This window comes from Bufo gargarizans, chromosome 1 (genome assembly GCF_014858855.1).
Source record: "Bufo gargarizans isolate SCDJY-AF-19 chromosome 1, ASM1485885v1, whole genome shotgun sequence".
Classification (NCBI taxonomy): Eukaryota; Metazoa; Chordata; class Amphibia; order Anura; family Bufonidae; genus Bufo; species Bufo gargarizans.
The window spans coordinates 132,962,101-132,975,744 of NC_058080.1; the positions used below are offsets into that span (position 1 = coordinate 132,962,101).

General features: G+C 44.4%; 1 protein-coding gene across 5 annotated transcripts in view; it reads right to left on the bottom strand.

The window, feature by feature from the left end:
* Positions 1-13,644, bottom strand: part of ATP8A1 (ATPase phospholipid transporting 8A1) — a 188,313-nt gene that overhangs the window by 157,829 nt on the left and 16,840 nt on the right. For all 5 annotated transcript variants that reach the window (XM_044298696.1, XM_044298712.1, XM_044298679.1 and 2 more), the window contains exon 3: positions 1,304-1,418. In XM_044298696.1, coding sequence (XP_044154631.1) covers positions 1,304-1,418 — 115 coding nt within the window. The remainder of the gene's footprint in view (positions 1-1,303; positions 1,419-13,644) is intronic.

A 13,644-nucleotide genomic window follows, 5' to 3' on the forward strand; every position in this document is an offset into this window, starting at 1 on the left:
AGAAATATCTGCAATAAATCTGTTATGCAGGAATGTACCCCCAACTGAGTAGAGCAAGGCCTGGGTGGTCTGGGTCTGTGGCGGTTTTGAATGTAGGTTTAATCAGATTTGTCAGATTGTGTCGTTTCGGTTTTTCCGTCAGCACTCCCTCTGTTTTTCATCTGTTTTCACGGGTGTGAAGATTAAAATTTTCTAGCAACCATCCGGATACCTCAGTTTTTCACGCAGGTCTATTCATCCAGAGCTGCGTGAAAAACGGACAATATGCTGCGATTTTTCCTGAACGTAGAGGTAATCCGTGAAAAACTATGTTCATGTGCACAGACCCAGTGAAATGAATGGGTCAGGATTCAGCCCGGATGCTGTCGATTTGCGAAATGGTTCGTGACACAATGGAAAACTCGCTTGTGTGAAATTAGCTTAAAGGGGTTTGGCAAGAAACTTACTAGTGAGCAGTCCTTAGGATAGGTCATCAATACAAGATCGGGGGGTCCGACTCCCAGCAGCCCACCAATCAGCTGTATTCCAGTAGTTCTGGTGCTGGAACTACACAGCTCTGTACACTATGTAGCGCTCAGACCCCACCGATCTTATATCGATGACCTAACCTAGCTGATCAGTAAGTTAGTCCTAGAAACCAAACCATTTCCAGACCCTTGCCGTACATGTACCGAGGAAGACCGGTCTTTAAAAATGGTTCTCGCGAGTGTGTCTGGCACCATAGCCGCCAGGTTTAAAACAGCAGACAGCCGGGGCTAATGATCTCACATCCAATGGGGTCTCCCCATCTAGTAAACTAATAGCAAATTTATAATCGTTGGAGGCTGATCTCTGTGACCCCAACAATTTTGAGAAGGAGTGGTTGCGGCACTGATTTGGCACCATTTTCCCTTGCACACTGGCGCTCCCAGGTACACCAGGCTGTGCAGGGAACTGCGGCCGGCCCCTTGAGCAGAGTTATGTCTGTACAGTCAGGTGGCCGCTAAGGGGACACAGCACTAATTTAGGTTAAGATTGATGGGGGTCCCAGAGGTGGGACATCACTCCTCGTAAACTAATGTCATATTCCTGGCAAGATGGGATTACTATCATATGATGAAAAGTTATGCAGCCACTTAACACACTTTGTTTCAGGGCGTCACCATTTTTAATGTAATGAATGGGAACATTCTTGAAGGCATCCAGAAGCGGCAGACCCTCACACGTCTACTCCTTCCCACAAGGAGAAATGCAGGGTCTAGGGACACAAAGCCTTAGACGACAGATCCCCCCCAGTGCGGCCTTATAATGAGGAGCTGCGTACCTGACCCAGTTGTTGCAGAACTTTATAAGCTGAGGCTGATTGATAAAAATAGTTCGGGTTTCTTCTTGATCAGCGAGCGATGTCTTCTCAGAAACGTCGTCTGTCTTTTCATAGCCTAGAGAGAAGGAAAAGTGACATCATTACACCGCCTCTCACAGTCACTACAAAGAGCGCAGGCCTACGAGCATTATCCCTTTTACACAGAAAGTCATAATAATTGCCAAGATGTTCCCAATTCAGGGAAAAGCATAAAGTAGACGGGACACAGCCGCTCACACTGCGCTCTGCCCGTCAGCCTCCATAGAACCCAAGTTATTCTAAAGCAAAAGTGAATGCAGTAGATTTAGATTTATAAATGTGACAATGTTCCTATGGGTGGCGGCAAATAAACTCAGCACTGCTACACCTGTGTGGTGTAGGTGTTATCCATCATTGTAACCTTATGATAATGAGATGACTGCTGTCAGAAGTGCAGTAATCTGTGTGTCTTTATATTTACAAAAAAATAATAAAGTTGCCATGTAACCTAAGTGTAGGATCAGCTGTATGCGGTTATTACTACGCAGGTATCTGCTCACTGAACTGGAACTGTCAGCCTATAACTAGGCCTTGTGGCCAGTGCACACTGCAGGATTTTAGGATTTTTTAAATATTGATGGTGACATGGAAAAGCCAAAATAACACCAAAAATGTTTGTCATAGAAACTTGATTTAACCATCTTGTGACTTATTGGGGATCATTTATCAAAGACCAGCACTTTACTCCAGTCTTTGATATCCCCTGTGCCACCAGAGGACGCTGTTAAAGGGAACCTGTCTCCAGGATTTTGTGTATAGAGCTGAGAACATGGGTTGCTAGATGGCCACTAGCACATCGGCAATACCCAGTCCCCATAGCTCTGTGTGCTTTTATTGTGTCAAAAAAACAATTTGATACATATGCAAATTAACCGGACAGGACCCCTCTCCGGTTAATTTGCATATGTATCAAATTGTTTTTTTGACACGATAAAAGCACACAGCGCTATGGGGACTGGGTATTGCAGATGTGCTAGCGGCCATCTAGCAACCCATGTCCTCAGCTCTATAGACAAAATCCCGGTGACAGGTTCCCTTTAAATTTATGAGGAGGCGCAGGCATCCCCCGGCAATCAGTGCTAATAGATTGAAATCTACTCTAGTCCACAGCTGGAGCAGATTTCAAGAGTCAGTTATGCCAGAAAACCAGCACAAATGGTGGAGAACGTGTGGGGGACGATGACCCCACCCACACTACTTACCCCACCACCCCAGAGCGCTGCAGTCACGTCATACAGCCGATTGTCAGGGTGCCGGAAGTCAGCCCCCACCTATCAAATATTGGTGAACTAATCTGAGGAGAGGCCACCAATAACTAAATCCCGGAGAGCCCCCCTAATTTAGGTGCAAGAGCAATTTAACTTTAAAATAGTCCCAAACTGCAGGTTTGTGACTTTTTTTAATGTTAGTTTGTGGCATGAAGGGGGGTGGGGGGTGTCATAGTAAATGATCCCCATTCTCGCAGCCCCTTTACTCTTCATGGATATATATGAAGGGTGTACATAATCCCAGACAACTCCTACATCCAATGACAGTGTATGCGATTGTCTCACTGCTCTTACAGAAGAGAATCTCATTCTCTATAGATTCTACCTAGAAGGGAATTCTTTACTGTAAGAGCAGTAAGACTACAAGCTTGCTTAACAGGCGCCAGAAAATTTCCTGTACTATCACCTGTAATAACGGTTTCACACAGGCCAGTTTTAGTTGACATGTAACCACACTTACTGAATGGTACTTGAAAGAAAATATTAGGGGAATTTGGGGTTTTTAAAAAACAACTTTATGTTTCTAGAGGGAAAGCTTGACTCTTACATTTTGGGCGATGCAGACCTATTACATTATTTTTACGTTAGTCCTTTATGTTGTCATGCTATAGACTGTGTTGGAGTGCTTGATGACTATTTTGTCAGGCTTTAACCCATGGCGCTTTTGTTTATGTGCCTTTTTTTTAAGTTGCCATGTAGCTGTATGCGATTATTACGCCCCAGCCGGTCATGCAGGTGTCTGGGTTACTGGGTATTTGCTCGCTGATTAAAGTTGTGGACACAATCGGAGAATGTTACCTTTAAGCGTGCTTTAATAGGCTCCGTTTGCTGGTCTTTCTGCGCTCTGATCTGCAGGCATACAGCTTGTGTTTGCATTACTAAACAATCCAAATGAACGAGGGCTGAAAAGCAAACAGTCGTTCAAGCCTCGCTGACAGCAACTCACGCCACTGCTCTGTCTACACAGAAACGCGCCAGGTCGTCTTCTCCGAAACCAGACCTGCTGCGACTGATTCATAACCAGAGCGCGCACAACTCAGACCATAGCGGACATTACAGGACGCAAATCAGGAATATCGGACAATACAAAGAGGACTCCCTTTGACGCAATTTTCCGATTGTAATGGCTGAGCAGTTCTGCCCACAAAACCACACAGTAATTAAGAATCAATTACCGAGCAGCGTGTCAGTGTGTCAATAGACACTCCGTGTGGTGTTCTCCTATAGGTTCAACCACGATCCAGCACCGAACATGTCCTCTTAAAGGGGTCCTGTCGCCTCTCCTGACATGTCTATTTCAGTAACTGCCTGCATTCTGGAGCATCTATTATTATGACTGTATGCTGTACCATTCCTTTATTGTTCCTAATAGAAACCCAGAAAGCTACCATAAAGAAACAGCCCTATCTTTCTACATAGAGCGCGCAGCCAACCGCTGCGACTTCCTGACCCCGGGTATAACGAAGTCAGGCGTGGTTCTTAACACCCTCGTGACAGATAGATTGGAGGCTTGGGCAGATAAGTGGTAGATGAGGTTTAACACTGACAAATGTAAAGTTATGCACATGGGAAGGAATAATGCAAGTCACCCGTACATACTAAATGATAAAACACTCGGTAACACTGACATGGAAAAGGACCTAGGAATTTTAATAAACAGCAAACTAAGCTGCAAAAAACAGTGTCCGGCAGCTGCTGCCAAGGCCAATAAGATAATGGGTTGCATCAAAAGGGGAATAGATGCCCGTGATGAGAACATAGTCCTACCACTTTACAAATCATTAGTCAGACCACACATGGAGTACTGTGTACAGTTCTGGGCTCCTGTAAACAAGGCAGACATAGCAGAGCTGGAAAAGGTCCAGAGGAGGGCAACTAAAGTTATAACTGGAATGGGGCAACTACAGTACCCTGAAAGATTATCAAAATTAGGGTTATTCACTTTAGAAAAAAGATGACTGAGGGGAGATTTAATTACTATATATAAATACAGTATATCAGGGGTCAGTACAGAGATCTCTCCCATCATCCATTTATCCCCAGGGCTGTGACTGTGACATCCTCTGTGTCTGGAAGAAAGAAGGTTTGTACACAAACATAGAAAAGGATTCTTTACGGTAAGAGCAGTGAGACTATGGAACTCTCTGCCTGAGGAGGTGGTGATGGTGAGTACAATAAAGGAATTCAAGAGGGGCCTGGATGTATTTCTAGAGTGTAATATTACAGGTAAAAATTATAAATTTTTTTCACCCTTAAGTGGGGAAAATTGGCTTACACCTCAGAGTTTTTTTTTTTTTTTGCCTCTCTCTGGATCAACTTGCAGGATGACAGGCTAAACTGGATGGGCAGATGTCTTATTTCAGCCTTATAATCTAGGTTACCATGTTACTTTCCCCGCTCACGACAAGTCTAAATAAGTGGGCGTAGTGCGGGTGAGGAAGCGGAAGGGCCGGCAGGCTCAGTCTCATTCATCATTTTCTGTGTCTGTTTTAGGTGTAGAAAATGGTCTAAATGTGAGACAGCAAGAAAGCAGTCTTATATTTAGAGCTGGTGGGAGGATACACCGCCAGATATAGGGGTTATTAAGACCGGCATCTTAATAAATGACTCCCTATAGGTCTTACCATGTCGGCTCGTATCATATCAGTGCATTAGAGGAGAAGCAGGCAACATCTAATCTTCAGCATTGAGAGCAATTAGACAAACACTTGATAACATCTCTGGAGCGTTTCCTATCCTCTCTCCATTCACCCTTGTGCATGTTTTATGGTGTCCTTCCAAGTTTCCACTGATCCTTGCAGAGTCCAAATTTCTACCTGTAGTCATTTTCTGGCTATTCACATGAAGAGAAGCTGCATTCTGGAATATACACCGCGATCTGTTATCAATCATCAGTAGATGGATAATAAAATGTGAACACGCACAGGACATTAGCGGGCGTCTAGAGCGGGGATGATGGATGGCTCCTGCTTCAGTGGAGCCGCAGCAGCTGTTTCACAACTAGTGAAGCCTCCATCCAGAGGAGCTGCACCCCGACGTTCCTCTATGTCCCCGCTGCCCAAACTTATAAGGAAGTCCTTTTCACTCAACAGCAGGGCATACTGACAATAGGGGAGATTTATCAGAAACCGACATTTTAGCTGGTCCAGGAAATTCCTTGAGCTTCTGGAACATGTGCCTAATCTGCAATCTATGGCCGTAGATTTTATTCTACAATTGCACAGGAAAACTGGTGTCAATGAAGGTAAATGTCATGGGCCCAATGGCCCTGCCCCCTCCCACACCACTCCCCCTTTGTGGAAATGTGGCGATGGCGGCAAAAATGCCCCTTGCGTCCAAAAAAAAAAATTTCACCCAAAAACTGGCAAAGGGAGATGATAAAACTCCCCCTGTATACCTCAACTGCACCAGATTTATCCCACAAGCCGATGATGGATGATACATCTGATGCTCCCATAGACTACCCAGTTTAAAGGGGTTGTGTCACTTCAGCAAATGGCATTTATCATGTAGAGAAAGTTACGACAAGGCACTTACTAATGTATTGTGATTGTCCATATTGCCTCCTATGCTGGCTGGATTAATTTTTTTATACACTGCTCGTTTCCATGGTTACGACAACCCTGCAATTCAGTGTTGGTCGTGCTTTCACATAATACGAAAATGCATTGGTCTCTTTGGTTGCCAGGACCATGGGAGTGCCCATCGGCTACCGCCTTTTCCTATACTGTGCAGGCACAAACATGGCTGCTGGGCTGTAAGGTGGTCGTAACCATGGAAATGAGCAGTGTATAATGTGATGGAAAAATGAATCCAGCCAGCAAAGGAAGCAATATGGACAATCACAATACATTAGTAAGTGCCTTGTATTAACTCTGTCTACATGATAAATGCCATTTGCTGAAGTGACAACTGGGTAGTCTATGGGAGCATCAGATGTATCATCCATCATCAGCTAGTGTGATAAATCTGGCACAGTTGAGGTATACAGGGGGAGATTCATCATCTCCCTTTGCCAATTTTTGGGTGAAAAAAATAAATAAAAATCTACATAATAAATACCATTTGCTAAAGTGAGAAAACCCCTTTAACTTTACACCATCTATTAATTTGCCTAGACTACTCCCAAAAAAACAACAACTTTTTTTGGTGCGCTATATTTAAAGTTTTACTAATGTTCCTCAAAACGCTTGATATGTCAGAGATATCAAAAGTTGAGACCCCCACCAATCATTAGAACGAGGGGAAAGAATTCTCTCTCCCCGTTTTGGTGATGTGGTGGGGGGGGGGGGACCCCTCCGATCTAAAGTTAGTGACCCTTTAAGCCTTATGCCTCTCTCCTGACAAGTTGCAAAGAGTGTCTAAAAATACTTAATAAATGTGGTGCAAAGCATCTGCACCATTTTTTTGGGTGCACATTGAGTCACATAATTCCGGCACATTTTGAGTGTTAAATCTCCCCGAAAGTATATGACAAGATTTAGGAATCCAGCATGGGGAATTTGGATCTGTGGTAAGTTGGCGCTATATCTGCGGGCAGATATAAACTAAATACTGTAGATGCAAAAATAACTATAATTTTATTTTAATTATTCAGAAAACATGTGTTCCTTCTTCAGGATGACCACCTAATCCACCCCACCTCTCTGAGGTGGCAAGTAAAGCATGCACCGGTCCGGTTTTGAAAAACATCGCTGTTTGCGCTTAAGCAAAGCTTTGAAAATGTCAAACATTGCTTCCGCAAGGTTTCTTCATCTCCAGTCCACAAGCAGCACCAATTTTCTCCATTTGTATCCAAGCAATGGCTGGCCCAGGGAGTAGCTCTACTGCTACTACAAGCCCTCTAGGACACTGCGCTCCTTGCACAACACCAGCAGGTTGGCATTTTGCTTTATCCAGGTGATGCCCATGGTGCCCATTTTTGGTCTCTCTGGGGCATTTTTTGCTAGCTCTTTATTCTGGCTCACAGATGGGGGTCACAAGCAGGAGACCCTGCTCTACAACATGTACTGAAAATCTGACAACCCCTTTAAAAGGGAATGAATGTATAAATCGGTCAAAATATACAAGATCGTCGGGAAGCTGTCGCCTCCCTGGATAACAGGTTGGTGGCTGTTTGGGGGCCTAAATCCTGACGACAGGTTCCCTTTAAACAGTAACATATGCAATCGGAAAGCAGATGTCAGTGAAAACAATGGAGAGCTTATATTGCTTTACAATAGCACAAAGGCTGCAGACACTGTGCTAGAACCTCACGTGGAGCATGAGCATCATTCATTTAATCAGCACCATGCTATACAAACACCTGGGAAGACCGCACCGTGCCCCTAATGACCGCTAGCACGCTACTGTCATAGTGTCCAATTATGAGTAAATGATAAGGTGATTATGTCAGAATTTTAGGACCCATTTGCACAATGCACCGCTATTCTAGCAAGAAAAACCTGATGGACTCCGTGAATGGGGTACATAATGAATCACAATGGACCTGTCCTGCCTCCTGCACTATCAGACATAGAAATTAAATTGACCTGTCAGACAGGACGTCAAAAATAATATGCAAGTCAGTACCTACGTGGATGCTTTGTCTGCTATATTTTACTTCTTTGGCTGCCTTTTAGCTCCGCTCTATTAACACAGAGCTGTGATTTGTGACTATACTTTAGCTACAGTGTCTACAGGGAGTCTGAGAAACACCCTCTTCTCAGCAGAGCAGCAGTCTGAGCCAATCATGAGCCAGGAGGCGTGTCCCAGACTATCGCAGATGCCCTGTAGTCACAGATCACAGCTCTGGTGGCTTGCTAAAAAAAAAAAAAAATTAATCAAGCAGCAAGATCTGGGGAAAATAAATGGCCGTACATATTTTTAAGCGCCTGGCAGAAGGATCACTTTGATGCCATGTAATATGTTTTTTTCCATAGTATCCATGACAGATGGGATGTATAAATGTCATACACTTGCATACATCTTTCACTGACTCCCATCATATATGAACAGTATATAGCGCAGTATCTGAAGGATATCTCTGTAGCATACATTTCCTGCGGAGGAGCCTAGTTACCCGACATATGCCTCTTGTTCATTGGGTATGTGCGGACATAACTATTTTTTACTTTTGCTACTGCTCTGTTCAGCTGGATCCCACAAGGAATTGTTTCTTCTGCACAACATTCTGTGGGTGACGGATGTTATATGGCGTACAGAGACAGATGTTGGGGGCCTTAAAGGGATATCCATGACTAATGTATAAAATGAAAAATCAGACATTATATAGTACATGACAGTCTGTTTCTAACAAAGCTAGAACCAGCCCTGTACCTCACATGGATCCAGAGATCTCCACATTAATTGCTCTGCTACATTTATATCAACTGACAGCTCAAGGGGAGTGTCTTCTCTCTGCAGCTAAGGGGGCGTGTCCATGCTCTGCCTATCACAGCTCAGGAGGCAGTTGAAGGTTGAAACTGAGCATATGCGGTAGGGATCAACAGGTTATCGGATTTACCGATGTTATCGGCCGATATTTTCTACTTTTGATTGACATTCGATTTGCCTGCATCGGTTTAAATCCCGCGCCGTGTGCTTCAGTATTCAGCGCAGGCGCCATGAGTGAATGCCGCGCTCCTGGTGCCGGCTTTCTCACTGTAATGTAGTCGGCGGAGGCGCAGTGAGGGGGGGGGGGGGTGAGCAGGTGGCGCTATACAGATATTTTATTGAATAACTTGGTGGCTATGCAAAATGTTTTAATTACATGGGGAGCCATGGAACAAATGCCTGCACACTGTGTGAGCCATCGCTGTTTAGCACGTAATAAACGTCAGTTCAAGTTCGCGTTTTATTTGGTGGAAGAGAAATTCACAGTTATTGGGTTGCATTATGCATTTTAATTCCCATGAATTTTTTTTTTTTTTTTTTTTAACATTACCGTATATTATAAATGCATACTGTATATGCCCTGTACTTGGTATTGGGAAAGATGGGTGGTAACCAGTAAAACTACCATTGCCCACAGGTCTCTAGGGCCGCAATGCAGGGCTCAGTCTGAATGGTTAGGCAATGACAATTCCTGGTCCATGCTGGCTGCCACCCCAATAGATGTGACAAGCCGTCAGAAGAGGGTAAGGCAAGGACATACATCAACTAGCAACATATTGATTGTAAGTGGAAATGCCCTTTAAACCTTCACTCCAGCATTACTGGCTTGGTTTATCTTCCAGAAATGCTTTTCATTCCACCTTCGACCTGTTTCTCAACAACAAACTTTAAAGGCCAGGCACATACGGAACCAGCATGACAAGCGGAAACTGGTTTTACTGGTCACGAGGAGGAAACAGTCAGCCAGGAATTTTGTGTATATATTTTTTTTAAGAGTATTTCTATGAATTTTGAGATACGGAAATATTATATTACTTACAAACATAGGGGCACATTTATTAAGACCGGGGTCTTAATAACAGCTATACCTGGTCGCAGGCCTCTCCATAACTTCGGCTCATCCAGCGCCAGTACTAAATATAAGACCGCTACCTAACTGTCTTACATTTAGACCATTTTCTACACAGGTAAGACACAGGCCCCCCCAGCCCGTCCCCTTTTTTTTTTTAGGCCTGGCGTGAGCGGGTAGAAGTTGCACTCAGTTCGTTGCTCTGCCATCTGCACCTGAAATATGCCTAATTTAGGCAAATTTTAGTATAATAAATGACCCCCATAAAGTTTAAAGGGGTATTCTGATTCTAACAAGTTACCCCCTACCACTTCTATGTGAGCACCGGAGATACCCAAGTGTTATACGTGACCATCTCCTATGATCCCATAGAAATGAATGGAGCGGCGGAACGCTTTTCCGACCAGCCGCTCCATCCATTTCAGGGTAGCTCCATGGTATGTGGCCCCATTCTACTCTAGGGTTGGGACCCCCACCGATCTGATCCTGTGGATAGGAGATAACTTGTTATAACAGGAATACCCCTTTAAGAAAGAGAGCAATGGTTTTCTTGCCAAGTTTCATATCAATGACAAGTTCAACAGTTTAATTAAAATTGGTGTCATATCGTGTCCTACATTCCGACTTCCGAATTATGCATAGATTTACATGTATTACGTATGAGAAGCACTTTAAGTGGATCTGACATTCACGTTAAACCAGACTGGAGCCTTTAAACATCAAATATGGGGTTAATAGGAGAAGCAAATGTTTGATTGTCCTTTTTTAGGATCTCTCTGAAATATTCATTGACAAGGACAAACCTCCCTGTGCAGAACATTGCTGACTCCGTCCCTTCCCCTTGTTCACACCAGTCAGCGGAAACTGCCCGATACTGGGATAGAGATGTGGAATAGATTCAGCAAATTACTGAAAAAGTCGCATCTTGTTGGAAAAAAAACACATGTGAATGGACCCTTATAACGAAAATCCCACTCACCTGTCTGTGGTCCTGCTGCTGCTTCCTTCACGGACGCTTAGACGCTGCATGATCGGTGACCCCTGCAGCCAGTCAGAGGCCTCAGTGGTCATATTAGCTTGAACGATACCTCCCATTGCGGACCCGGAAGTGCTGTTGCATTGCAGGTTTTGTTTTACAGCGCGGGTCCGCAATTCCGGATCTGGGCAGCACATCCTGCTGCCCCATAGAAATAAATGGGTGCGCAATTCAGTTTCGCAAAATGCAAAAAACAAAATTGCGGACGTGTGAATGGACCCTAAAACTAGAAAATTGCACATATTTTGGCGCAAATCTGACCTGAGAACAGTGCAAGATGCACCACACTTTAAGAGACCTGCACCTTTTAATAAATTTGGTGCAATTCACTGCATTAACCCTTATATTTTGTTTTAGGTGTATAAAACACCGATCTGAATAAATCTTCCGCTGTGACTGAGACACGCCATCAGATGGCCACAGTGCAAGACACAGCATGCCCGTCTCGTGATGGCGGCGAGAACATGGAACTGCCGTCCACTGACCTGTATTAGGAGACTTTCACACTTGCGTTGTTGTTTTCCGGTATTAAGATCCGACAGAGGATCTCAATACTGGAGGAAGAAAAAAAAAAAAAATAAAAAAAAAATAAAAGTTTCCGTTTGGATCTCTTTCCATTCAAAACGCACAAGGACCATTCAGGACACACCAGGATGTCTTCCGTTCCAGCAGCATTCTGTTTTGTGACGGGATACAGACCGATGCAAGCTGCGGTTTTGAGTCCGGTCATAAAAACAGGGGGGGGGACGGGGGGGGGGACGTATTCGGCACTGATAACAATGCAAGTCAAATGGTGACTGATCCGTTTTTTTCCCATTTTTATTTCACCCAACCGCATCCTAACAGAACGGAGGCGTCCTGATGTGCAAAACATAAAACGGATCAGTTTAATTCCGGTATTGAGATCCTCTGCTGGATCTCAATACCGGAATTAACGCAACTGTGAAAGTAGCCTTAGCCGTATATTAGATCCTTAGGTCAGGGCTATTCGGTGGGCTGGGAGGTAATGGGTGAGACATAATGCACCCCCAAATTCCACTGGTCACAATGTCACCCTGGTGCAGGGGCACATCCCAGTAGTGATCACATGCACCAGCTCCTTCCTATGACATAAGTAGGGGGTATTTCTGCACTACAAAATCCACTAACGTACAGAAACGTGTTGGGCTACTTTCACACTGGCTGGCTGGTTTCCGTTTGCGAGATCCGTTCAGGGCCCTCACAAGAGTCTAAAACGGATCAGTTTTGCCCTAATGAATTCTGAATGGATAAGGATCCGCTCAGAATGCATCAGTTTGCCTCCGTTCCGTCTCCATTTCTGCATTGTTTTGGTGTCCGTCTGATGAAACTGAGCCAAACGGATCCGTCCTGACACACAATCTAAGTCAGTGGGGACGAATCCGTTTTCTATGGCACAATAGAAAACGGATCCGTCTCACATTGACTTTCAATGGTGTTCAAGACTGATCCGTCTTGGCTATGTGACAGATAATACAAACGGATCCGTTCTGAGCGGATGCAGACGGTGTGTTATCTGAACAGATCCGTTTGTGCAGATCCATGACGGATCCGCACCAAACGCGAGTGTGAAAGTAGCCTTACTGAGAATCAGATGGACAGAAGCTAATCCTATACTGCCTCCCGAATCATCTTCTGAAACCCATTACAAAATCACCAGACCTTTCCATTTCACAAACAGCAGCCAGGTGCCACCATCAGCCTCCTCCTAAAATAGACGGGTCACTTCCTGAACATCCCAATTTAGAATCAGCACAGCCTGGCACCAGAGAAGGGGGGGCATCACAGCTCTAGGCATCAGTGGTCAGTCTGGAGGTACCAGCATGGCACCAGACACAATATCCTCCAGCTATTGAGCAATGGAAATGTCAAGGGTTCCTTAGCTTCCTTATGTCAATATCAGCTCCAGCCCTGTGATAATCTATCAGGACTCTGCAGTAATTGCATTCAGTGAAATCCAGGAGATGAATTACGACACTGGAGTTTAGGAAGCACATGACTTTTTATAACACGGAAATAACATTGCTGCCAACTGAGTTACCTGGTCCTGCGCCGCCCTGCGGGGATCATGTATTCACCAGCTGCTATGCTGCACGCATCTACAGACACAGCACGTCACATGTAAAATAACTTATATAGCAGCTTTCCGTAAAGCATTGAACTCCCACTGACTATCCTGAATCAAGAGAAACAGTGGGTATGTTTTCCATATACCCAATGTAACAACCCTCTACTCACCCTTCCAGATAGGAATGAGTATGTGGGGGGTATGTTATGTTGTATAATGGAATGAATTTACACCAGCAGATGGGGTATGGATGGTAAGGTTGGTAGAAGTGGGCTGGTCCTGCTTCGTGCCAACTAGCACAGTAAGGAGGAAGGAAGCACATCCAATTGTTCCTGCTCCTAGGGTCATAGGGACCAGCAAGAGTTACAATTCTCATGAGATAACTACTCCAGACAGACTGCAAGAATACCAAAACTTCAGAAACCTGAA